Source organism: Haliotis asinina, chromosome 14 (genome assembly GCF_037392515.1).
Source record: "Haliotis asinina isolate JCU_RB_2024 chromosome 14, JCU_Hal_asi_v2, whole genome shotgun sequence".
NCBI lineage: Eukaryota > Metazoa > Mollusca > Gastropoda > Lepetellida > Haliotidae > Haliotis > Haliotis asinina.
In genome coordinates, this window is record NC_090293.1 from 47,121,136 (window position 1) to 47,148,573 (window position 27,438).

At 40.1% G+C, this 27,438-nt stretch overlaps 1 protein-coding gene across 1 annotated transcript in view; it reads right to left on the reverse strand.

The window, feature by feature from the left end:
• LOC137260842 (MAM and LDL-receptor class A domain-containing protein 2-like) overlaps positions 1–6,536 on the reverse strand; it is a 117,465-nt gene extending 110,929 nt beyond the window's left edge. Inside the window, exons 1-10 of the mRNA XM_067798401.1 lie at positions 6,411–6,536; positions 5,355–5,501; positions 4,696–4,958; positions 4,246–4,336; positions 3,707–3,904; positions 3,319–3,569; positions 2,846–2,936; positions 2,246–2,386; positions 631–890; positions 143–227 (exon numbers count right to left, since the gene is read on the reverse strand). Of these exons, the coding sequence (XP_067654502.1) occupies positions 143–227; positions 631–890; positions 2,246–2,386; positions 2,846–2,936; positions 3,319–3,569; positions 3,707–3,904; positions 4,246–4,336; positions 4,696–4,958; positions 5,355–5,501; positions 6,411–6,462 (1,579 nt within the window). The 5' untranslated portion in view covers positions 6,463–6,536. The remainder of the gene's footprint in view (positions 1–142; positions 228–630; positions 891–2,245; positions 2,387–2,845; positions 2,937–3,318; positions 3,570–3,706; positions 3,905–4,245; positions 4,337–4,695; positions 4,959–5,354; positions 5,502–6,410) is intronic.
• Between the last annotated feature and the right edge of the window lie 20,902 nt (positions 6,537–27,438).

Genomic DNA, 27,438 nt, shown 5'->3' on the forward strand with positions numbered 1-27,438 from the left:
ATCATGTGGGGATCGAACCCAGGAATTTGGCGTGACGAGTTAATGCCTAACCACATGGTTACCCGACCGTTCCTAAAATGACAGGATATGGTGATACAAACAGTTGTTAACTGTTAAGGAAGAACATAACCCATGCACCAACCTCCGCATGTCATTGTATTAACAGCCATGTCATCGATTGCAATATCTCCATTGATTCCATTTCCAACGATGCCTTCAATTATGAACTGAAACAGATATATGCTGCATTAGTCTATAACAGACAGATCATCCAAGACTTTCTACCAGGATTTAGAAATTCATCGCATATGAATATTGCAATGCGTGTGATTCTCACTTTAAAATTCTTTTTTGGAGAGTAGACGGACACTCTAGCATGCATCCATGTTGAACGTTGTGCCTCGAAGATCAACCAAGACTTCCGACCAGGATTTAGAAATTCAATTTACTACAATGCGTGTGGTTCTCACTTTAAAATTCTTTGATTCCATTGCAATGATGCTTTCAATTATGAACTGAAAAACATATATGTTAAATTAATTTGCTAGTAATCATAAAAGATTAAACGAGATTTTATAAATCCGTACGAGGATTTAGAATTTCTCCGCATCTAAAAATCGTGATTCTCACTTTAAAATTGGATCGTGGAGAGTACACCGGCACTCTAGCGAACATCCACGTTGACGGTTGTGGTCCACTGAGTTGCCATGCAATTGTTTCTGTCTGCCCCGTGGCGACGTAGACGCGGAGGGTGCCGATGTCGCTGCCTTTCATGCTGTACCAAAACTGGAAACATTTCCTCTGGGAACTCATTTTGAAGGTTTCGCTGACATATCGGGCTCTGTCGCCCTTTTTCTGCGGGGCACTTGACTCAATGTACATGTAGTGACCTGTGAAAACACCACTATTATAATCATGATGTATCAATATCAATAATTGCATATTTGATGTTTAACGCCACACTCGGTAATATTCCAGGTATAAGACCGTGGTCTGTAAATAATAAAGTCTGGAGGGATAATCCAGTGGTCAAAGGCATGAGCATCGATCTAAGCAAAGTGTCATGTTTCAACCATGTTAGCGAGACTAGCTACCCGGTACCCTTAGTCACCTCATACAACAAACATGGGATAATGAGGACCACTTATATTCACGGGTAGCACGGAAACCATACGGATAGCGAATACACAGAAGTGAAATTGTGAAAACATGTGGAATGTACGACTGATTTATGTGATAATTTAAAGATATATATATTAAAAATATATGCATTATTATAGATAATCATTAATTAAGCAGGTTTAATTATAAAACATAATTAAGACTGTCATTACTATTATTGTCTTGCGATCCACATTTATCTTCTTAACATTATTTGTTTATTATTATATAAAATAAACGATTTCATCATTTTCCTATAATGCCTGAACCCCAGTTGTACATGCTCGTGGACTATTCTACCAGGAATTAGCTTCACAATGACGAATGTTTCCTTTAATGATTATACCACCAAAAATAGTAATAGCATACATTAAGTATGTTTTTATTCTTCTAGGTACCAAGCGTATGTGGTCGTTGGCATCTACAGGCATTATTGCAGCAAGGCCTGTTTCAACATCACTGAGGTTCCTCTGAACGCTTACTCACATAACCTGAAGGGAACGGTACCACCAAGAATATGATTCCACATGTTCCTAGCGATTTCATGTAAATGATGCCCCCGCCACTAACAAGACTATACATATGATATAAGTACATTTACACGTACATTTGTTAAGGTTTTAAGACGTCCCGAGCAATACCGCATGAAGTCCCACCAAGAGTGACATGCTATATTGTTTATGATTCCTCTGGCCCCGTGATAATCCGGTTAGAATTGGTCTTCAGTAACCCATGTTTGTTGTAGGAGGTGAATAACGGGATCGGGTGGCCATGTTCGCTGACTTGGTTGACACATGTCATCAAATCCCAGTTGCGTTGATTGATGCTCATACTGTTCATCACTAAAGTGTCTGGTCCAGACTCCATTATTTACCGACCGCCGGCATATATATGCAGCTGGAAAATTTCTGAGTGTGGCGTAACACTAAACTCACTCACTCACTCACTGACATTTCTCTGTGTGCAGGTTGAAGAAGGCCCTACAGGAGTGGTTTAATGCTCTACAGGAGTGGTTTAATGCTCTACAGGAGCGGTTTAATGCCATACAGGAGTGGTTTAATGCCCTGCTTTGAAGGGTACACACCTGAGGCTTTTCCGGTTGTGTGGTCGTTCTGGGGTCCGGTGTGGGTCGTGGCCGTGCTGCCTTGGTGGATGACCCAGTCGAAGTCATCATTCCTCTGGGTGTTCAACCATGTGCAGGTGCCGTGCTCGAAGTTGCAATAACCTGCAGGTGGAACACAGGTGAATGAAACGCACAGCATGACATTGCAAAGGAAAGAAGTGTGTTCTCAGTGCATAGAACCTGCATGTTCGCAGCAATAAAGCACAACCTAATAATTTAAGGATAGTGGACGTTACTGATGTATTGGCACTAAGTGTAAACGCGGAAAACATAGTTATTTCATCGTTCGTGGACATTACTGATGTATTGATGTATTTACTGATGTTACCGATGTATTGACACTACGTGCAAACGCTGAAAACATAGTTATTTCATCGTTCGTGAGCTACATCTTGACATTCACAGATAACACTGTGATCAGAGAGATACTTCCTTCATTGATAACTACACCTTAACGTTCAATGATAACATTACGATCACAGAGATGTTTCGACCGTTGGTCAGTATATCTTTGACATTTGTACATGACAGGTGATTAAGGTGAAGAATGAGGAGGTTTACCTGGCGGGGAACAGGAGCCTTGTTTCAGGAGGATGTCATCTATGGCAATATCCCCATGGTCGCCTGTACCACGACTGGCTTCAAACACGATCTGTAGAGGAAGATAACACGCGACTGTATGTCAGCTGGTGTAAACATTATGTTGTAAACGAAACCTGCCAATCGTGGAACCAATTATCTCTATATTGTAAAGATTCAAAGAGGGGAAGGGAGACAGATGGGGTACCACAAAGTGACTGATTGAGTTTAGTTTAACGCCGCACTCAGCAATATTCCAGGTATATGGCGGCAGTCTGTAAATAATCGAGTCTGGATCAGACAATCCAGTGACCAACAACATGAGCATGATCAACCGATCCCGTTAGTCGCCGTCTAAGGCAAGCATAGGTTGCTGAAGGACCATTCTACCCCGGGACCTTCACGGGTCGGTATCACAAAGAGTTGATGCTTTGTATTCTTTAAGAAATACTTACATTATAGTTTGATCCTGCTGGAATGGTCACTTGTGCTATCTTCCAGTCCATCCCTTGGTTTCCGGACAGTGTCCACAGGACATTGCCCAGACTTCGGGACTTGGCGTACACGTTTAATGTGTTTACTTGCTGACCAAACATGCTGTACCAGAATTGAAGGCACCGTGCTCCACTTCCTGGAAGTCGTGGAGAGATTATCCTCGCTTTTGCATTCGGGTGGGCATCAGCGGACTCGATGTACATGTAGTGACCTGGAAGAAATTCAATCAGCAATATCATCTTCAACGTGTAATACATTCTACATGTCCGTCAATAACAAGGTTTGCATGTGATCGAGGGGAAAGGATACTTTATATTTCAGCCAAAATCTATTTGGTAGCGTCCTAACCTGCTGGTGTTCCGTATGTGTGGTCATTATTCGGTCCAGTCATAGCAGACGCTGTTGATCCGGTCGACCATCTCCAGTCAAAGTTGTCAGTCTTGTCCTGGGTGTAGCCACAAATAGCTTTAGTCTCGAAGTTGCACGACGTTGACACCGGCATCGGTGTAGTCCTGGCCCCAGCGGGTACTGATGGTAAAATGGTGCCTGGAAAACATTCATTTTGAATACTTTCACCTTTAGAATGAAATACTTGAAAAAGGGATGTACGTGACGGTCAACAGACTGAAATGAATCGGGTTCCACATTTCTGACAGGGTGTATTGTGTGCAGTCCACTGAACTCTACTCAAGGGAAACATGTATGTGTCGTCCATTGTAAGCGCTGAGAGGATAATAAACACTGCCCACCGCGATACTGACATCCAGCCGGGTCGTATTGTATTGTTAGGTCTGCTTGGTTTCATGCTGCTATTTATTATAATGTGATGTTTGAAAATCAGGTTCGTCTTTGGTGGTTTTGTGACATTTTGTATGTGGTTGATTTACCAAGCGGAGGGCAGGGGCCGTTGACAGTCTTCGTGTCGTCAATGGAGATGTCGCCTTTCCATCCTCGTCCTCGAACAGCTTCGATAACGACCTAAAGATGGTGAAATGTATAAATAGATAAAGCCATTCTCTTTTTCCCATTTTTTTTTTAAATCAGCTGAAGAAAAGACATTGTAACTTTAATTTAAAAAAAACCCAAGGTAGTATATATTGTTTGCTTGCTATTTGCCATCACGCTCCGCAATATTCCAGTTATATGGCTGCGGTCTGTGATTATTGCAGTCTGGACGAGACAATCCAATGATCAACAACATAATCATCGCAATTAGAACACGATGACATCTGTCAGCCCCCACCTGATCTAGTTAGTCGCATCCTACTACAAGCATGGGTTTCGGAGACCAATTCTACCTCGGTAATAGGAAGGTAGTATGTGTATTTCTGACCCACCTGGAAATTTGTAGCAGCAGGGAGGTTGATTCTCGCCTCCGTCCAGTTGGTTCCCTGGTTGCCATGGCGCGTCCAGACGATGTTCATTTTCGCCGTGTTGGTCTTCTCGTACACATTGAGGGCGTTGACGTGCTCTCCGTACATGTTGTAGTAGAAGACGAGACATTTGGACTGACCTTTGGCGATTGTCAGAGTCGGACTGATCAGCTGAGCCTTGTCTCCATTGGCACCAACAGACGATTCGAAGTAGGCATAGTGTCCCTCTGTGGACAGTGTCAGTTACGTGAGAGATGGTTCTTCTTAACGCAGCTTTGATCAGTATTACAAATCTAAGGTAAAACATTTATCATTTTGAGAAAACCAAAAATCACCTTATATGAAACAAGGATCAGATTTTAATGGCTAAAAAACCTTAAACCAGTGGATCCCGACACAGCTAAGGGAGGTAATTCCTCTGATTGAAATACAGCCACAGTAACAATTTGGTCCGTGTCCTTATTTGACAGAAAATGTCAGTAAGTATATTATTTCGACATCTGAAACGTACCATCCCTGTTCAAAAGGACATTAGTAGTTAATTAATTAAATTGTATGATATAGGTGTTTATAAGTAACAATAGTGCTGGCAGATATATTGACGCATTGACGTATTGACGTACTGCCAGTCGTGTGGTCACCAGTCGGTCCAGTCCCTGCCGTCTGGGTGCTCCCAGCTATCAACTTCCAGTCAAACTTGTCCGTTCCTTGAGCTTGTGTCCATTGGCAGAAGTCGGTTTCAAAGGGGCAGTCAAATTGGGCGCCAACAGCTGAAACAAGCACTTTCAGATGCAAGAACTCAAGAGAATGACAACATCATAAGTCTAAATCAGTGATCTGCAGAGAGAAATTGTGGATTTCTAGCTTCAAAGTGACGTTTTAGGGAAGAAGACAAACACGTTTTCGTGATTATTCCCAAACCCAAACTAGAGAGTAAAATAATTATAGTAATAAGTTTTTTCATCCAGTATGAATCTATTTTGACAAAATCAAATCTTCAAGTACAGCTTAAACGACGTGCATGTTTTTATGAGCTATTGAAGTTCTGCTGCAACATTAAAAATAGAACATCTCAAGTATCTGGCACGTGTAAGGCGTAGCCCTGCACACCCAATGCGAAGCATGGACGATAGCGACTCGTGCGAGCAGGTTATCTATATAAGCCCGGGGTTATAAGGCCATAACATCTTCACCTTATCAGATCTCTCTCCATGGGTGGACTTTAAAAACCTAAAGATGAATTAATTTCTGACGAATTACCTCCATAGTCTAGACCTCAATATTCTGCAAATGGTTTTAAGCATATGCTTATTTTATTTTTTAAATTTTTTTATGCTGCCCCAGGTCTTGTACCTTAGGAAGTTTAAGAGGACTTCATCTGTAATCTTGTTTAGCAATTCATCCGTTTCTACGCGCTCTATCTTAATGTGTGTATAGGATTTTAATGTGTTATTAGCGTGTTACTTGTTGTATGGTATTGTAACATGTTCAATTCATATCAGATTGAAAACTGCCCAAGGTTGTCTGTATCTTCAAAACAGCAATGCTTATAGTTGCTAACATATTTGCAAACGACGACACCCATCTTAAAAGCACAACAATACTATTAATACTGAAATCAGAACAAACTAATATATTTGTAACACACAGACCATTTCCATAAACAAATGCCAACCTACCTGAAAACTCGGCTGCTAGCGCCAACGCGATCAATGGTAAAAGTCCTGTCATTCGCTTACTGGGGGGAACTATCATTCATTATAACAGTATATTCACTTTCCCCCTGAACGGTTCGAATGAAGACTGGTTTGAGGGAGGTGTGTCTTGGATATATGGGCTAGCGTTATCATCAAGGTATATGGGACTACCAAGCACTGCTGTCGCGGACAAAGTCGACGGTAGATAGTGATGAAGATAACACGGAGATTGTCAGAGATGTATCATCTCAGATGCATGTGCTCATATCAATGTGTTGTGTAATGAGGCGACTGTCACTGCGTTGTTTATTTACTATTCTATATAACACAAACTGGACACTGTATCCTGCAAATAGTATTATAATTATGTTTACATATTACTACACTAGAAACATCGCATTTTAGAAGCACATTATTTTTTGTTGCTTATAAAGCATTAAACAAGAACCAACCTTAACCAAATCTCAGCAACAGTGCTCATTTCTGGTTTCCGAGCCGTGACATGATAATCAAATCAGGACCAGACAATACATTGATCGATCTCAAGACATCGATCTTTGCATAACGGTTTTCGGTGCTTGCAACGCCCTTCCGATCGCATCTTATGACAAGTTACCCATGAAGATCCGGGTTAGAATTGGTCTTCAGTTATCCACGCTTGTCGTAAAAGTCAACTAACGGGATCGGGTGGTCAGACTCGCTGACTTGGTTCACACGTCATCGTATCCCAGTTGTGTAGATCGATGCTCATGCTGTTGATCACTGGACTTCCCAGTCCAGACTCGATTATGTAGAGACCGTCGCTATATAGCTTGAATACCGCTGGGTGCAGTACAAAACTAAACCCAAGGGATTCTGCCGGCGTTCGTTGCTGCTCATAATCCAAATAACATTCCGAAATCGTAATATTGTCCAGTTCACTAACTTTGACATGTTAAATATATATATGTTTTTGGTGACATGTAGCCTTTTTCGTGCAAGCAACAAATCACAGCAACTACGGAAATCGATGTTATCGATCACAGGATTGTATGATTCATTCAAGTCCAGATTATTTGCAGATCTCGGCAGACAGTGACATATTGATCAGTGTGGCGTACAACAGCAAGCAAACTTACCAACCAACGAATCACAGCCCGTTAATATTTTTTGGCTAAGCTCAACTAACGATCAGAGTCGTACAAATGAATCTGCATTCTGCGGAAATTATGCAAATGTTTACTTACTTTTATTTCATAAAATACACTCGTGTGTATTTTTATACACCATCTTATGCACGTTAACATTCCTTCGTTCAAACGTACGTGCAAAATGTGCTTGTAAAACACGACTAATTGGACCGGGAGATCAGGCTCGCTTGGTGGACACATGCCAGCAGTTACAAATTGCACCCAATTCGATGCTCATACTGTTGATCACTGGATTGTCTGGTCCAGACTCGAATATTTACAGAGCGCCGTCACATAACCCGTATAATGCGGACTGCAGCTTTAAGCAACCAAACATCTTAAGAATGTATGACCTGTTTTCGTTTACTAAATGTTCTTGGATTACGTCTGGCAGCCATTTTGACCTAAGTCAAAACCAGCGTTTGTATTAGCTTACATTTTTATGGGGTACAGCCAACCTGTAACGACCCAGTCCACAAGTGCATTAGTATTATCAGTTCAAAGTTGCTTCGGAGAAAAATGATTCACTTAAGCACTGAGTCCCCTAACCAGATAGCACTCATCAGAACACCCCGATATCCCAGATAGCGGACATCAGTGTGTACAGTTACCGGCACGCTTACGGACGTACGACCCACTTGATAGTGGCCGGAACCGATTTGAACGCTGTCTATATTTGCGATAGGTATCTGACTCTGCATTGCACCAATCATACCAGCATCTGGCAGGCTTCCAAAGACACAAACACCCGAGTTCGAACTGATCTTCAGTAACCCATGCTTGTCCAACGGGTGGTCTGGCTCGCTGTCTTGGCTTCCATATGTCATCGTATCCCAACTGTTCAGATACACATGCAGTGGATGACTTGATTGTCCAGTGCCGATTCGTTTATTTACAAAGCGCCGCCATTTAGCTTGAAGGCCTTTTTAATGGTATTTACCGTTAATTTGGCTACTGGCTTTGCGGGCGTGTCAAGTAATGTGCATTTATCATATAGTTACTCACCTGATTCACGTAACAATATGCATGCCTTCGCCTCGAATGTTTATCAGTGTCGTAAATGTAGTCTTCCTTGATTGTTTCCATAAAACTGTAATTGTAGATACCGTATACTTTCGTTGCCCACTTTTTAAAGCATTGTCTGTAATTTATTTTGGGTACATTGCGGTATGAGTATTCATAGACAAACAATATGTATCGGCTTTTGTTTCCGATTCATACCTTAATGAACAGAAACAAATACGCAGTCAAAAAAAATACTTAGTCTACTTTTGGGCTATATGAAAACTTGGACAGGAAACAGCAAAATGTGTCGTATGTAACCAACATGCCTAATTATTTACTGCAGTGTAAAAAAAATAATAAAATCAACGTAAAGCAAGGCTGGAGAAGTCTTCATGACGTTCCACAGACCAACCCTGATGATTACCTGGTAGGAAAGTCAGCTGAACAACAAGCGTGCGTGGGGATGTAAAATTTCACACATGCATTTCGTACACCGTACACCCTTTATAGTCAGGTTTGCAAAAGTTTTAGACAAATCCTTAGAATTGGTCTGTCGATTTCATGTGACTGTGGAAACAAATAGGTTTTGTTGCAATGATTAGATTTCGCGGTAGAAAGAATTCATCGGTCTCAAATCAAACCAAACGGACTGTAGTAGTCATGTTATGCAAACACGCCAATAGCATGCCGCATACATGCCCGCTGGTCGGTTTGGCCCCACAAATGTCCTTAACTGTACCTATGACTGTCCATGTACTTTGTGACTTGTATGATAACCTAGGTTCAGGTGACACAATTATCCAAGGTGATAATCATTCGCACCATCTAAAGTGTCACTTAAAACTTCAAGTTGTTATTTCGTAGATATTGTTCGGGCCTCTGGTACATGAGTTTCGAGAGGCAAGAGAAACACTATTAAATCTCAACTGATAAACCATTCCTTCTCGTTCAGAGAGTGGTGGTGAGATAGTCTAGTGGTTAAAGCGTTTGCCCTTCACGTCGAAAACGTCGGCTGTGATTTTTCATATTGTTACTATGTGTGAAGCCCATTTCTCGTGTTCCCGTGGTGATATTGCTACTTATGTCAGGTCCTTTCAAGCAAAGTAATAACTTTGGGGAACTTCCTCGGGTATCGTTCAAATAAATTTTGAATTCATGGAATCATATTTACACACATCTAACACCTTTGCTACAATTTCTGCTTTTTTATATAATTGTCTGGCAGATCTTGTCAGCTAATGATTTTGATTTTTATGCGCGACCCCAGGACCTGATATCACGTTTGTACACTAATGGCGACATATGAGGGGAGTGTCTCAAAAGTAGACAAAATTATTTACTTGACCTCATGAACAGACACACCTTCTTCAATAACAGTGATATCGATGTAGTCAGTTGAAGTCAGATTGATTACAACTGGGCTGATATATACTGAACTGCAGCTGTAGTTTTGTCAAAGTTTTAGATTAATATATGAGATTGTTCGATAATGCCTCTGTTCACTGAGCAGAAAATGGCTACCCGGTGAAATAAGTCATGAGATCATTAACCTTCTACAGCTTGTTCAGCCTGACCTGATCAAGTGAATACTGATAAATTGCTTGACCGTGTCACAACTGGTTGGGTCTATTATTGTGAAGGGCGCCTTTGTCAGTTGCTTGGCGTGAATGAGGGGGCTGATTGCTGTGCTGTTGAAAATTTGGAAAGCGACGACTCGGACAGAAATACTGCAGTTGAACATGAAGTAAACTAGCGTCCAAAAGAAACGCGACCAAAATGAAAATGATTTTAAGTGGACAAAATAATTGTCATTCTGTTTGAAACTAGCTAAAGGCACATCTCTCAAACACAGCATTTCTATTCCCAGTGAACACTAGCACTTGCATTTCGTATCTTTTGAAAACAACAACAAAAACTCGTATTTATATGCATAAAATGAACATTGTGCACAAGGTTACCCATATCATACTAGGGTTTAACCTCTGACCAGGTTTATTCTCTTACATCATGTTAATCGATTGGCAACCAGGAGCATGCCTCGTTTAAAGGCAGAGCAGAATGAGAAAGCAATCGGCATGCTACAGGTAGGAGCAACGCTATAGCATGTGGCTAGGACCATAAGATGCTGCAAACCCACCATCGACAGCCTTACACATCCAGTTAGCAGACAGACTGGACACACGTCTCCATCATCATGGAAGGTCACTATCGACCTTTCAAGGGCATGACGTTAACGTGCCAACCCTGAGGTGCCAGACTGAGATGGGCCAGGACTGTGCCACACTTGCAGCAGCGATAGAGTCCTCTTTAGTGACGAAATCAGATTCAAGCTCTTCAAGATCTGCCTTTGATTGAGCACTTTGGGACCAACTTGAACGTCGTATTCGAAAACGCCAAGATCAGCCATTGACGAGGAACCTTTGGACGCCTTATCAAGACACAAGAAGACTCACATATTCCGTTCGAAGACGGGCTCGGGGTTGCATCACTGCTGGGGTATGCCATACCCGGTATGGAACAATATGTGCTGCCAAGAATTCTGCATTGGTGATCAAATACTGTATAATGCACCCCAAAGTCATTCATGTGTCACTAGCTCACGAGCTGCATCATTTTTCTTCTTGTCCAGTACATACTGATGCCGAATGATTGCGTTTTACAATATAGCAATTTAATGGAAACCAGAAAAATATTCGGTGGCGTTCCGTTTGGACGCTAGTATAAGAAATGTGAAAACTGAACGGGTGTAGACAGCGATAGCGAGAGTGAATCGGATTGTGACTGATGCATGCACATTGTAAAATTCATAAACCAGGTAGCTTATGACTATATAAACATTGTCAGCATGACACAGTTGGGTTTTTAAAGAAGCATTGTTTTCTGGGGCAAGTTCTGTAACGACTCAATGTACCTATTCTTTTCACGGACGGAACATTAATAATTTTTTCTCCCCTATTTAATAACGCTATCTTGTCCTGCCATTGGTGCCATTTGACCTCCTGGGTCATGCATATGTAGAGTAGTTCAGGTCAAGCTGAACAAGATGCAGCGGCTCACAGCATGGCTTATCTGGGGTAATAGCAATAATCAGATTTCTTATTATTATTGGCGTGGTTGCGTGGGATTGTCAAGTGGTGAAAGCTTCTCTCTTTATGCCGAAGACCTCGGTTCGAATCCTCTCATGACAAGAATTTGGTGTCCCCCACCGTGATATTGCTGGTACATATCTAGGGGTGGGAAGCCATTCTCTCGACCTGGGTTTGGGGCTGCAGATGAATCTTTCAACCCTTCCGTGGAATATGTTTGGTTCAAAATATGATTCTGGTATTTGCACGACCTTGAAGTTCTGCGAGAGTACAGTTGTCGGAAGGCTCCACCAGTAGCTGACAGTCATGATTTGATCATTAAGTGAGCGTCCTGAATGACAGAAAACCATACCAAAGGAATAGTTATTCGGTCAAACCCCCATGTGTCGAACTCGTCAGGACCAGGGGGAAAGTTCGACTTATCCGAGTGTTCGGCACATCCGTCAGCACAGAAGTGACCAAACACAAAGAACTTACAACATCGTTTTTATACAGAAGGCTACACATACGGATACATCTTTGAAATAAACGTTCACTGCAGTACTGGCCATTACATTAAAATAAATACACGCATGTAAATTAATACCATCACTTTATGCGTCTTGACAAATAAATATGCATGCAAGAAGATAAAACCTTAGAGATTAGCTGGACACAACACAGAATTCGTCTCAACCGAGTTTGAGACACTCGGGTTCGACTGCTTATAGGCTGCGGGCGATATATTGCAACAATTATGGGTTGCTGAAGATAAATTCGAACTTACCCTTATCAGCCGTATGGCTATAATCACCATTATATGTGGGTAAAAGGAAGAAATTCATAACTTGTTTCTTGATCAAAAGTCCTTTCTGTTACAGTCATTGTTCCTACTGTTATTAGTGTGTTTCGTCATCTCTATTAATTAACTGAACTTCAAAGAAAGTGAAAAAAATATCTTTCCGGACAGAGAGGAAAGATGAGAAAATGTATTGTTCACAAGAGGAAGAATTTGAGGGGTGGGATGACTTTCTGAGCGTTTTCAGTTCAATTTCTCTCTCAGCTTCCAATTTTCTCAATTCTTTTTCTCTTTCTATTTCTTTCTCCATCTCAATTGTTTTTATTTCTTGTTTTCTTTCTTCATACCATTTTTGTCTAATTCCAACCTTTTCAGTTCTACTGTTTTCATTTTCAGCTGGACATTGTTCTTGAACCAAGACAAGACAAAGATATTTATTGTACTTAAGGCCTCCGGCCCATATACAAGTAATACAAGTACATTGTTAGCACATGTTACAGACATTTCACGGAAGAACTTACAGTGCAGATAAAATATTGCTTCTAAGGTTAACAGCATGTTTCACATAGAGGGCAAGATTACGTATTACATTTTCATTTTTGGAGGACAGAATGGAAGTAAATGCAGTTGATGGATATTTCAACAGGTAGTTATTTGGTATATATTTTTTTCTTTAATCAGTGTAATGTGGACACACAAAAGCGAAGTGGATTTCGTCTTCTATGGCCGAGTTACATAATGGACATAACCTTAAATGTCTCTCTATTGAAAGTCGTCTGCCCTTATTGACTGATAAGTCTAATAGGCCCAATCGAAAATTAACAAATATACGTCTGATATTTCTAGATCTCAATACAGACAGATATAATTCTGGTTGGATTAAGCTCTTAAAAGATCTATACAACTGATATCTCGAACTGTTGTCTAGACAGAAATGCCATTCTTGATAATACATATTTACAGATTGATCTCGAAATTGTTTAAGAAATAGACTGATATTACCAACTGTTTGATTTAGCCAAACAAATCCAAAGCCATGAGAAAACAAGAGATTTCTAATATAGGAAGCCAATGTTGTCTTACCCCTAGCGTCTAAAAATACAAGCATATTATAAGCTAGTTTTGGGATTCTTTGTTCATGCATTCCAAGAATCTTTAACCAATATTTTAGACATCTGATTTGAGAATTTATATAGATCGGATATCTACCGCATTCTCCATAAACCATACAAGATGGTGTTGCTTGCGCTACATTTAAAAATCTTTTGCATGCTAAAAGGTGCAGTTTCTCCAGGCATTCATAACGTTGAAATCCCCAAATTTCAGAACCATAGAGCATAATCGGTTGAATTTGTGCATCAAACAATTTAAAATATATTTTCTGGGTTAAAGTTCCAATATTTTGGGAGACTGACATAACGTTAATCAGAGTCTTCTTAGCACGTGATTTCAAATCTGTAACACTCTTTTTAAAGTTCATGGTATGAGAAAACACTAGTCCGAGATAGGTATAGTGGTTAACAACAGATAGAGGTTTGCCATTCAAAAACCATTTTTCTTTAGAGGCCACAGGGCCCCCTCTTCTAAAGATAACTATGTTTGTTTTTTCAAAATTTACAGATAATTTCCATTCATTTGTATAACATTCCAAAATATTCAGTTGGTTTTGTAGACCAACAATAGTATCTGACACTAAAATTACATCATCGGCAAAAAGGAGGATAAAAATTTCGATAATATCTGGAACCATTTGCACACCATGTTTGCCTGAATTAGAAATATCATAATACAGCTCGCTTATAAAGAAGGAGAACAATATAGGACTTAAAATACACCCTTGCCGAACTCCCATGGGGCAGTCAAAAAAATCGGTGGCATCATCACCACCACGAACACATGATTTTATATTCAAGTACATAGATTTTAAAATAGTGTACATTTTCCCCTGTAAACCAGATTTTCGTAAGCAGTACCATAATTTAGAACGATCCACAGAGTCAAAGGCTTTCTTAAAATCAACAAATGCTGCATAGAGTTTGTTTTTATTACGCGACAGACATTTTTGTATTATCGCATATAATGAAAAGATATGATCAATGGCTGAATATTGTTTTCTAAAAGCCGCCTGGCATTCAGGAATTAAGTTTCTCATATTTGACCAGTTTGAAATTCTTTTGTTTAAAACAGTTGTAAATATTTTCCCAATAACACTCATTAAAGATATGCCTCTGTAATTATCTGGATTGTCTTTAGTCCCTTTTTTATGTATAGGTATAATGACTGAACGAGACCAACTTTCGGGGAACGAACCACTTTCGAATACAGTATTAAACCACTTATGGATGAAGGGCATTAACACGGCTTGAGAACATTTAACCATTTCGATTATAATGTTATCGGGACCAGCTGCTTTTCCGCTCTTTAAACTACTTATAGCATTCTTAATCTCATCAACTGAAATGTGCGTTTCCAAAATCATTTGATCAACAGTGTCAAATTCATTCGAAGGGAAGTTATCATCATCGAATGTGTACCCATCACTTGGAAAAACGGCATCATTAGAAAAAACCCTCATGAAATGCGTCATCCATTCACTTTTTGAAATATTACTTTTTGGATTTGATCTCTTTCTAAATGAACGAATTTGTTTCCAGAACATAGTAGTATTGTTGATAGAATCATTCAATCTGTTCAGTCTTTTATTACACAGGTTAGATTTGAATTTTCTGCATGAAGCTTTGTACATGTTCCTCATTTTACAAAAATAATATCTGTTGCTCTCCGAGGGTCTACACCGAAAACGTCTAAGTGCTTTACGCGCGTCTCGTCGTGCAGTTTTACACTCGTCATTTAAGGGTGCTTTATGGTTTTGCTTAAAAGGCTTAATCTTTTTCTTCATACAATCTGCTGAAACTAATATGACATGGACAAACTCATCTAGAGCTCCCTTTAGATCGAACTCGAGCTGTAATAAGAGACGGTCATTGTAAAGTGATAATTTACTTTTCAAATTATCTAGAAATGTTTCGCAGAAGGCGTCATTCCAAACAATCTTTTCTTTATAATCATCAATATGGCTATTGTTATCTGAGCTGTTCATATTGGGAAACTGGCAAGTCAGTTCTAATGGTAAATGGTCGGAGTCTACTCTGTCTCCAATATTTAACGAGTTAATACATTGAAAGAAATCTGGTGAACCAATAAAATAGTCATTGACACTTGATCCATGTTGCCCATGAAACGTATATTCGCCTTGCGAGTCTCCATATACTCTACCGTTCGCTATGAAAAGGTTGAAGGAATAGCATAAGTCTAATAACAAATTACCAAAGTTATTAACAACACTGTCGTGAGAATTTCGATCATCGATAGGATAGATGTCACTATCAGCGCACGCTTGAAATATATGATTCATATTATCATCATCATCAAGACTAAGGCACACATTGTTTTGTTTTCCTGTGCGGGCATTCAGATCTCCACAGATAACAGTGTGACTTTCAGCAAAGTCAGGGAGATTCGCTAGTAGATATTGCTCCAGTTGTTCAATATTACATTTGCGATTCGTATGCTTATAATATGTTGAACCAATAGGAGGGATATAAGTGCACATTAAATTCAAATCTTTATCAAGTGAAAACAATTCCTTTAAGAATTTGATACAGATGAAATTATCGATATCAGATGCTAATTGTCTATACATATTTCTAAGCGAAAGGTGAATACAAATACAAACACCACCTGACAGTCTACCGTGATCTGACAACTTGACGGCAGGGCTATAATACACATCATACCCATCCAGCCAACTGAAGGAGATGCTGGTTACAAATGTCTCAGTCAAACATATAATATGAAATTTACCAATGTAATCAATAAAACTAATGTCATCAATCTTTTCAGTAAGCCCATTTATGTTCCAACATAGAAAGTGGGTTCTCTCACTAACAGATTCAATCCGAGTGAAGCAATGATTATGATCACCGGTGTCATTTCTAAGAGGACCCGGTGAAATAAAGTCCGGGCCTTGGCCGCCGTCCTATTCAGATATAGTACTTGCAAGTGGTTGACGGTCGTCACGAACGGTACGTGGCTGGCGTCTACGGTGTGTAATACGCATATGGGGACGGGACTAAGTGTGTGTATGTTCACTCGGTACCACTACAAGTTCGCCGTTCTTATAGTAACCAAACTGGCCAGTTTCCTTCAGATCCTGAAGTTTTTGACGTTGGCGTGTTGTCAGGTCACTCGAGATACCATATCCATTTTCCTTCAATACAGACCTAGATTTAAGTGCTCTAACTTTGTCATCTGACATTAGCATCTTGACAATTATCGGGCGTGACTTAGTTGAATCAGCACGTTTGCGCCCAAGGCGATGGGCTCTGATTACGTCAGTTGGTTGCCACCAACGTTAGGAACTTTGTGAACAGTTTTAAGATAGTTTCTTTGCACGCTATTGATTTTTCATCTTCGGTTTCCGGTACACCATGTATGATGACGTTGTCGCGACGGCTAAAGGATTCCAACTTATCTAGTTCATCATCTATCATGGTCAAACGTTCATCAAATCCATTAACCTTTTCGTCCATGGCGTCCAGATCAGAGTACATGATGCCGTACTCATGTTTGGAGGTGGCGATGTCTGATTTGATATCTACCACCGCCTTCTCTAATTGATCACATCTCGATCCGATTGATATCATTTCAGTTTTCAAGGCGGTGATCTGTGATGACAGATCTAATTTGACGTCACGTATTTCAGCTATTAAGCAGTCTCTCACTTCTTCCAAAGTCAGGGGGCCGGGATTAGTTTCAATGTCATTTGCACACATCAGAATATGCTTCACAACACCCACGGGCGGCACGTTACCACCCAGAAAGCAAATCCCACGTGCAATTGGAGTGGTGTGCATAGCCAAAACTGGGTCACAATTGACAGTAGTGACGTCACATGATGTACAAAGGTAGATGTTTTCTTTCGGCACAAATCGCTCAAAATGGACATTTTCAAGTGCATCTATCAGGAGGTATGATGAGGTAAGATGCACAGCGGTGAGAAATGTACAAATTATCAGCCTAAAGTGAAGATCTGTCCCCGACACGAATGGTGAGTACTCACTCTCTTGTTTGTGCAACGTCACTTGTCGTGTTCCCTTCGGGTGAGAGAAACTGCCGATTCTGGCTCGATAGGCATCAATCGAAACCATTTCGTCCTCCAGATGTGTAGACTATACTATATATAACTTCACCGTCCAATGATCGTTCCCTGGGAAGGTCTCTTAATCCATATTTTAAAGAAAAAACCCTCCCTCGATGGAAAACATGTTGCCCTCGGAAAGGGACGTAACTCGGAACCAAAACATCTAGTTCGAAAACTCCCTCATCAATTTTGTAATTCAACACAATTTTCAAAATCTGAAATTTCCTCATTGCAGTTTTGACATCAAGTTGAGATGTGAAGAAATTTGGGAAAAAATTCTGTTTTGTGCAATTGGCAGACTGTCTCAGGGTCAGGGGACTTCCAAGTTTAGACGAAGTGGTAGACAGATGCAAAATAGGCCGAATAAAGACAACTCCAGTAAATCCGTGTGTGTGGAGTCACACAATAACCAGCCTTATATGCATACGGTCATTGATTCCTGAACATTCGAGTGCGTTGCGACCACTTAGAACTTTCTTGCAGACTCCTGGAAGTAAACACTAGTCAAGGGAGGCAACTACCTTAAAGGCCTGCCGCTAAAATACTTATAGCATTTTACATTTATCATACGAAATGTGACCCATAATAACTATCACCCAAAATTCTAAACATTGTGACCCGAAAATAATTACCACTTAATCAATAATAATGCAATTTACAGAAAATACACTCTCGTAACAGTGACCAAAAGATAATACCTTCTTGACAGATAAACTGATATTAAAACCTCTTGACTAACTAAATTTAAAACACAAGAAAATCACAGATACAGATATATAACTAGCATGTAAACCTAATCCTATAGACATTACAACGTATGAAGCAAGCTAGTGGTCGTCAGCAGCTGTAGGTAGTCAGATCACCACTCTAAGGAACATGGGGTCGCTGGATTAATTCCTGCAAGGTCACTCTTTTGATTTCTGACCGACCGTCTAAATTTATAGCTAGCCAGCCCAAAAGTCTGGTAAAAAAATACATTGCATATTCCATCCATCCGAATAAATTTACCATATCTTTAAAATCTATAGAGCGTTACATATAGACGCGACAATTACTGTTTGAACAATGAACTGTCGTACCGCGAGCTGAAAGCACTGCGTTGACATATACAACATTATCGTAAAAACAGCGACATCTTCCGATACGTGCAGTTCTGCAGTAAGTACATGTCTCAGTTTCGTTAAATTATTCATTGTAACTAAGTTATTTTCACAAGTTTGTCTGGTCTGGATAAACGTATATTTGGCTGGTATCATCAGTTACCAACGCTGATGTCTGTCCAAGTTTTGGTTCATTTCACACTGATTTCATATGAACGGTTGGCATGTACTTGTATCCTTTTGTGATCAGTTTATATAACCTCACAGTTTTGGGATATTTGCCTAGATTGTCAGTTTATCGTCATACAACTGCATCCCTAAACCCTTTTACAGACATGAAATATCTAAAAAGTGTAAGGCTTGATTTTCAAAGTTTAAACTAAATCGTTAAGCGGGGACCATCTGAAAGAGACTGTGTAGGAAAGAAACTTTAATTGTCAATTGTATTCTAAAGTCACAACACAAACAAGGATATTAAAGACAATTCCAATAATCCAAAGACACTTATCAACATCCTTTGAAAATGAGTTGATGCAGAACTTGCAACATTCATTTGTGTAATTAACATTTTGATAAGAAAACAAACCTGATTCAAGCGGTCCAAGAGCTAGCAAATACAGTCCAAAGTTTTAATCATATTCTGGACACATGCTTGTAGACTTTTACCCTATCTCTTGGGATGAAATGGACAAGCTGATTAGCCAATCGAGGTAGCTGCATGGGTGGACCCACTTCCTTTACACTTTCTCCCAATTTGTTTTAATGTCTTGTTGCCATTTATCACGCCACTTTTTAACACAGATCTCAATTTGCAGTCATCGGAATCAGTGAGTGAGTGAGTTTAGTTTTACGTCGCACTTAGCAATATTCCAGCTATATGGCGACGGTCTGTAAATAATCGAGTCTGGACCAGACAATCCAGTGATCAACAACATGTGCATCGATCTGCGCAATTGGGAACCGATGGCATGTGTCAACCAAGTCAGCGAGTCTGACCACCCGATCCCGTTAGTCGCCTCTTACGACAAGCATAGTCGCCTTTTATGGCAAGCATGGGTTGCTGAAGGCCTATTCTACCCCGGGACCTTCACGGGTCTCATCGGAATCAGAGTCTCTAAAGGTTCATTGTTGTTATGTGGTGTTCATCAAGGCTCCACTCTAGGGCCTCTACTCTTTGACACATACACTAAGCCATTGGGACACGCACTGATAATGCGATTGACTGACTGCCGCTGCTTCTATGAAGAAAGAATTGTTTTGGACATACTTAGTCAAGAAGATGCACGTATCAGTATTGCTCATCTCAAGTCAAGGATGGTCAAGGGGTTCAAAACTTTTCAAAAGATACTTGCCACAGGGCAATGACATAAACATCATGATGCAATTATTAACAATAAATCAATATGGTACTGATGTTAATGTTTACTGGACTACTTATTGAAAAGTGCTAAATACACAAGAAGGATGACCCTATTTTATTATCATTGCGAAATTTAGTAGCTAAATTTAGGGCAGACATGAAATGAAATCCAACTTTATTTGAGTTTAAAACCGTAAGTGGAAATTATTTAGTAGCTCACGTAAATGAAAACCGTAATAAAAACTGGCTTGTTCCGGGCGTTTACCCCTGATGGTGGATAACATGCTAAAAAGGAATGCAGACAAAACTGTGGTAATGCAATTTCTTCAGCTCTTAGAATACAGAAATGTTAAATCACCAGTGTAACAGTTGGATAAGAATACATTCCAATCACATTGTGGATTAAATATCTACCTTGACTCGTATCTGTATTTACAGATGAATCATTGGATGATGGAAAAAAAGACCGAATTGAACTAGGTGTGATTATTTAAGTCGTATTCAAAAGGATGTGCTATCAGAAATCATGACATGACTACATGCCCGAACAACCAAAATATTTAGTCACAATTCAGGATTTCACAGGCATTAGTAGGTATAGGAGTCTATTTTCTGTAGAAGCATTTTGCTTATTTGGGATATTTCAAATATTTATAATATCATGTGTCTATGGAAACTCTTTTGACCTGATTCTGGACTATGAACCGAAAACCTTTCGAAACTTAGCAAAAGCATTGCTAATCCACTTAAATTGTTTTGTTCCAGTGGTTGCATATTTTGAACATGACCACGTTCTATCTAATGATTTGATTAAGGTTTTAGGAGTTGTCTCCCTTCAATGGTAATTTCTTCAAGTTTATATTAACATAATGCTGTAGGAGTTGTCTCGCTTCATTAATTCGTTATGTTCTTGTTGCATGTGTGGAACATAACCACACTCTGTGTGATATTTTGTAATTTAAAGTTGTAGGAGTTGTCTCCCTTCAATGATTTGCTTCAATTTTTTTTGTGTAACATAATGCTGTAGGAGTTGTCTCCCTTCAATAATGGGTGTTTCATTCACATGAGTTTTACATATTGGCTTTCGAGGCAAACAAGGTACCAGCCAATCTGGTGACGTGGGCCACCAGTAGGGCAAGGAAGTTGTCATTGCTTTTTATATAAATATTCATTAACACTTACTTCTCCATTTATACATGTGGAAAGGGTTTCGTCATTTTTCAGTAAGAACAAATCACATTTTATCAAATATTTTACCTCGTGTCAGAAATACATTACCCCTCACCACAGGTTTAGACTCACTAGTGTAAATGTAGCCACTTACTTCAATCAACCGTTCTAAACTAGAGTTTGCCAAATATTCCAACATGTTTAAAGGCACAGTTTGCACATGATCTAATGTATTAACAAACAAATTCGTAACACTGAAAAGAAAGTGGTCATGAGTTCAGTAATTCGTGAAAATCAGTGAAAATTCTCAACAAAACTTTACACCCAAACGCAGTTGTACAACATATTTGCACACGTTTTACAGCAATTTCAGGCATGATCCTACTGTTAGCCATCCCTACGTTTTACGTCTCCCGCTATTGTCACAACTGTAATGTCATACATACTACCGTTATGTGTCACCTGTGACGACACTTAGTTTTCATTGTACACCTGAAGACCCGTTGAACAGCGAAAGATCTTGTGCAGATATAGAGGCGTTTTTGCAAGCGGATATACCTGGATTCATCTTTTGTCTCTCTATTATATATCACACAAATGTCGTTTTCTGATTTCTAAGCGTGCTTCTATTGTTTTCAATTAGTCAGTGTACCCCACTCACAAGCGAGATACAATTCAATGTACCCCGTAGCCAATGGCATGTCATTTCGTACGAATAAATATTACTTCGTGGTAGTACTTCATTTCATTGAAAATTAAGGATGTTTTGCGAATGTAAATCGGTGGAAGGAAGATTACATCTGTTTTCATTCGTCAAAGCGTATGTACAACACAACGAGAGGTCTTCCTGGGCCCAAGCGTTGTACTATCTCCAAAACATGCCCGCAATGTCGTAAGAGGGAAATACAGGGTTTTATCAGTCCCGAATAAGGTTGTATGCCCCGAGCCGATGTGATAACGCATTTATCTAGCTGAATGTTTTCACTAAATCAAAACAAAACAACACGCATCGAATCAACTTGCTGCCATGTTGACATCAGCTGATCGTCTGACATCAGTGCACCGCACGCTTTTGTCACTTCGCGTCGTCACCGAAGGTGTAGCGGGGTGATATGACTTTCGTAGCGGGAGTACACGACTTTTATACTCCCGCTCGTGGATCGTAATGGATGTACATGGTATTTTATCAGAGTCACGTGGACCAATTAAAACTCGACATTCTTACACGAGGCTAGATAAACCCACATGCGCATATTTGAATCTCTCTCCGCCATGCCGTTAGCGTTATTAAAAACGCCGCCCAGTTCTGTCCTGAGTTCTTTGTACTTTCAATGTGGTCGAGTCTTCTTGGAGGTGACGGAATGGGGTGAGTGGTGACGAATGGTTTACTACCATAGTGGGATTCGCCTTACCTGTGAGAGCGGCAATCGCTTTGGTCGCGAGTATTAATAAATTGTAATAGATAAAAGAGCATCCATCAAACATACCAACCAAGATCACCCAGCCATGCGAAAATGCACAAATGAACAAAAACAAAGTTACGAAGAATAGATTTTGTTAATCTGTCACCTTGAGCGTGCCTCACAATAGCACGTCGGGCACCAAATTTGAAGTGAAGTTGTGAAGATTTTCAAACGGAACATCTGTAGAGTTGTAACCACATTGTACCGGTGTTTTGGAACAGATGTGGAACAGATGCTTCAGTCATCTCGGGAAATGCTTCTTTCAGAACGTTATAGGTCATTACGGCCTTTCGGAAAACGTGCACTGCATGATCTGTTCCACACCTTGCAGGAGAATGGCACACCTGGTATAAACGTTTTTGTCAGGGAAAAGAATTATCGTTTGTATATGAACAATCTTCGGAGGTGGTTCGTTAGCTCGTGACTAATAATAATCCAGTCGGGCAAGTAAATCTCCACATTTACTGGCCCTGGCCTTGGCTAGTGAATTTTCAGTAGGTCAAGATCACAGTTAGTCTAGTATATGTTATTTATGAAGTGTGATAAGTTTTGCAGTGAAGACATGCGAGCTAAAGCAGTGATGTAAGAGGCAAGGTATTGTTTGTGTTAGAGGTGAAGAGTATGAGAGACCATTGTATGCACCTGGATAGTAAGCTTGGGGTTAATCAAGTAGCTTGGGGTTATATAAGTACTGATTTGAAAGTTTTGAGTTTGCAACCAGTTGGAAAGTGTATGTGTCTGTTAAGCTGGTATTTTTCCCGGTGTGTTCAACTGTTGTGAGTATTTTAATTTCATATTATGTTTTAGTGCGATGAATAAATGAATTGTTTGTACATATATTGAGATTCAGTGGCATTTCACCTAAAACCATGTAACCTTAACATAGGTGAAATATATATAATATTATTGTTGATTGAATTGTGATTTATAGTATAGAGAATGTACCTAAGCTAAGTTTGTATACTGGCTCAATGATAACCTTCAGTCAGCATTCGTGTAATGTATAGTGGTAGTGTTGTTCATCAAGTGACCGTACAACATTCCTCTAAACTGACAGACAGACAGACAGACAGACAGACAGACAGACAGACAGACAGATATGAGACCGTGGTCTAGGGTGTTGAATCGGGTCACTGGACGACGCTGTGAAAAAAATATTCAAGTCTGGCCAACAATTCAAAATATTTATTCAGTGGTGATGAATACGTGTGTGGCCCTGGACTTCTATAAAGAGGAGGTCTCTCAGTAAGGAGCAGGCACCCACCCACGAAAATGAATATCACATTCAACAACATGAAAGACAATATGGACAGTATGGACAGTGTATACATATCTAATATCAAATCTCTTGACTAAATATCTCATGACTGAATGTCTCATGACTAAATATCTCATGACATTATGTCAGTATCACAGACATTTTTATTCATTAACAGTCTGTCACTGTACCATGTAAATGAGCAGTGGAATAACTGTCATGGCCGACACCAATGAGCACATGACCATGGCCAAGTTCATACTTTAAATAGCCTGTATTAGAATAAATAACCAGATGGTTTTATTAAATTAATGCTTGCAAATATTGTAATTAACAGTTAATACATTTAAATGATTGATGTTTAATATATATTGCTATTTAATGAATTTAGCTCATGTCTAACCTAGTTTAGGATTAATTATTAAAGAAGATTGACTCACCTGTATAAAGAGGTCTCTCAGTAAGGAGCAGGCACCCACTGAGAAACAGTACACAGGTGAGCAACTATGAAGGATCACCAGGGCCAATCAGAAGCAAGAAAACAGTTGTTTGGCCAATCAGAGTCAGGTAAATACTCAAAAGGAAGGAATGCTATGGAAAGAAAGGAAGAATTGTAGTGAGTTGTGATGATTCCCAATTCAGAAAAAGAAGGTTGGATATAGAAAATTCAAGATGGTGGCCAGTGCTAGTAAACATGAAAAGACACACCACAATGAAATGGATAACATGGGTGTTAGTACAGCACCCAAATGACACTCAAGGTAATTCTAACATTATTTTTGTTTTGTTTTTTAGATATACATAAAATATGTATGACCAAAATATGCCAACTTCATGCATAACTATACACAAATATATGCCGCACTCCTATAGATAGATAGATAGATAGACAGATAGATAGATAGATAGATAGACAGACAGACGGACGGATACATAGATAGATAGATAGATAGATAGATAGATAGATAGATACATGGGGTATGTGTAGAGTCACTAAGTCCATGGTGTGCTTTTTGTGTCCGGGGTAGGTGTTACAGCCTGTTAGACTCTCCCGCCGACCATGAGAGATCGACTCTGACATGCCGACCGTGGATGTGAACTGACATTCGCGTGTCTGGGGAGAGTGACGTGCCCGTCAGTAAGGCTGTACCGACAGGTCAGCAGGCATCATAGTGACATGCCGCCAAGGAGAGTTACAGATGTGGGATCCGGGGCAGGACCCCAACGTACCACTATAGCTCTGAACCCTCTGGAAATCCCACAGGTGGTGGTAACAAGATCGATCGTCAGTGATGTGTGGACTGTACGACTGATTTGTGCGTTCATTGAATTTGTTTAATTATTACATCTTCCGTGTATACAACATAATGCTATGGTTTTTTTTGTTTCTTTAAACAGACACGTGTAATGTGATATTTTGAGTGTTGATGTAAGTGTATGAGAGCATATGTGAATGGTCAGGCATGATGAGTGTGTTTGTGTGTGTGGGCGTTTGGTGATGTGAGGATGAAGTTATGAATGCAAACCTGTATGAACTATTACAAATAAGGTAAATTTGATTAATAAATCATATTAACCTTTAAATATGGGATTTGTGTTTACCCAATACATGACAACCTTAACCCTAAAAAAAGATGGAGGCTCCAAAGACCCAGAACCATAAATAGTTGTGGGTCCTGATCTGAATATGTAGTCCCAATTTCTTAATATGGGAATAATACTCTTAGTTCATGGGGATGAAAAGCTGTTGTGAAGTTTAGCTCTATTACTTATTGAAGTTTCGTAAAATATCCAGGATTAGCCCAGTCTGACAATACTCTGTGACATGCGCAGTGTGTGTCTTCCCGTAAAGGCCATTCTGCTTCCGCTCTCGGTTATCTTGGACATGAAATAAACGCTGGTCACTACAAAGAAGTCTTACGTCATAGATAGAAATTTACATGGTGTCAGAAGCTTGGATTGTGTGATACGAAGTGTTCGTGCATACAAACGAGGACCTGTGACTGTTGTAAGTGACATTTTTTGTGAAAATATACGGATAACATAGTCTACTAAACCCCCCCCCCCCAAAAAAAAAAAAAAACAAAAACAAAAAACCCAAAAAAACAGCAGTGTTGTGAGAATGGCGGATGGACAGCCACAACAACCAGCGCCCGCACCACGCGGAGGATCGTTCTGGGATAAAGACCCATCCATGAACTGGTCGGCAGATGAAGGGTTGTATCACAGATACAAGCTGTGGAGACAACACTGCGAGCTGTTATTCTTCGGTCCCATGGTCCGGACCGGGGAGGAAATCAAGACCAAATACTTACTGTACTGGTCTGGAACACAAGGCCTGGAACTCTTTAACAGTTGGGGACTGTCACAAGATGAACAAGTGGTGTTAGACAACTATTGAGTTATGAAGAATTCGTCAAACCACAGTCAAACGAACTTATGGCCGCGTGGGAGTTATACCATGCTAAACAAGGTAATAACACATTAGAGAAATTCATTGCCAAACTAAGAACACTAGTGAATGAAGCCAATTACCCAGCAGCTGAAAAAAAGGTTTCTAAGAGACTATCTCATATTTGGCATTAACTCAGACCGTGTGAGAAAGGAATGTTTGAAATTAGGAAATGCCTTGAATTTCGACGTAGCTAGGGATATGGCCAAAGCAAAAGAGTCTGCTGACCAACAAATCAAAGCCATGGGTTCCAAGACTGCCGAAGTAAACGTCCTCTGCAGAAAGCCAAAACACAAATCAAACAAAAAAACATCTCCCCAACACCAAACCACAACACAGCACCCGTTCGCAGCAATCAAGAAACCAGCCATCGAAGTCACAATTATGTGGCTATTGTGGCAACACACCCCACCCAAGGGATCAATGTCCGGCGCACAAAGTCAGATGTGGACATTGCGGGAAGAATGGACATTACGTAAAAGTGTGTCGTCTAAAGGGAGCCTCAAGTAATGTGGACGAAGTTGACGCTATTGACGATATGTCAGCAGACCTCGAAGAACACATCTTCTTGGGACCCATTAGTGCTTCCCCAGTTGATAGCAACATACACGTATTGTCCTGTAGAGATAGGGCTTTACTGGAATTGACACTGTCAACCGCTGAAAAACAGGTACCAATGATGTGCAAAATAGATTCAGGTGCAGCGGCGAACATCATCCCCAAATCAGTGTACAAAGAACTTTTCCCACAAAAACACCAGCTTACAAAGCCAACAGTACAGCTGACAGCCTATGGTGGCACAAACATCCCTAACCAAGGCTCATGTATGGTATCTGTCTCATCGCCAAGCGACAACAAAGCCACAAAAATAAAAGCCGAGGTCGCTGACACAAGCGGCAGGACAGTGATCATTGGGAACAAGTCTGCACAGCAACTTGGACTGCTCAAACTCAACTGACCTGTAAC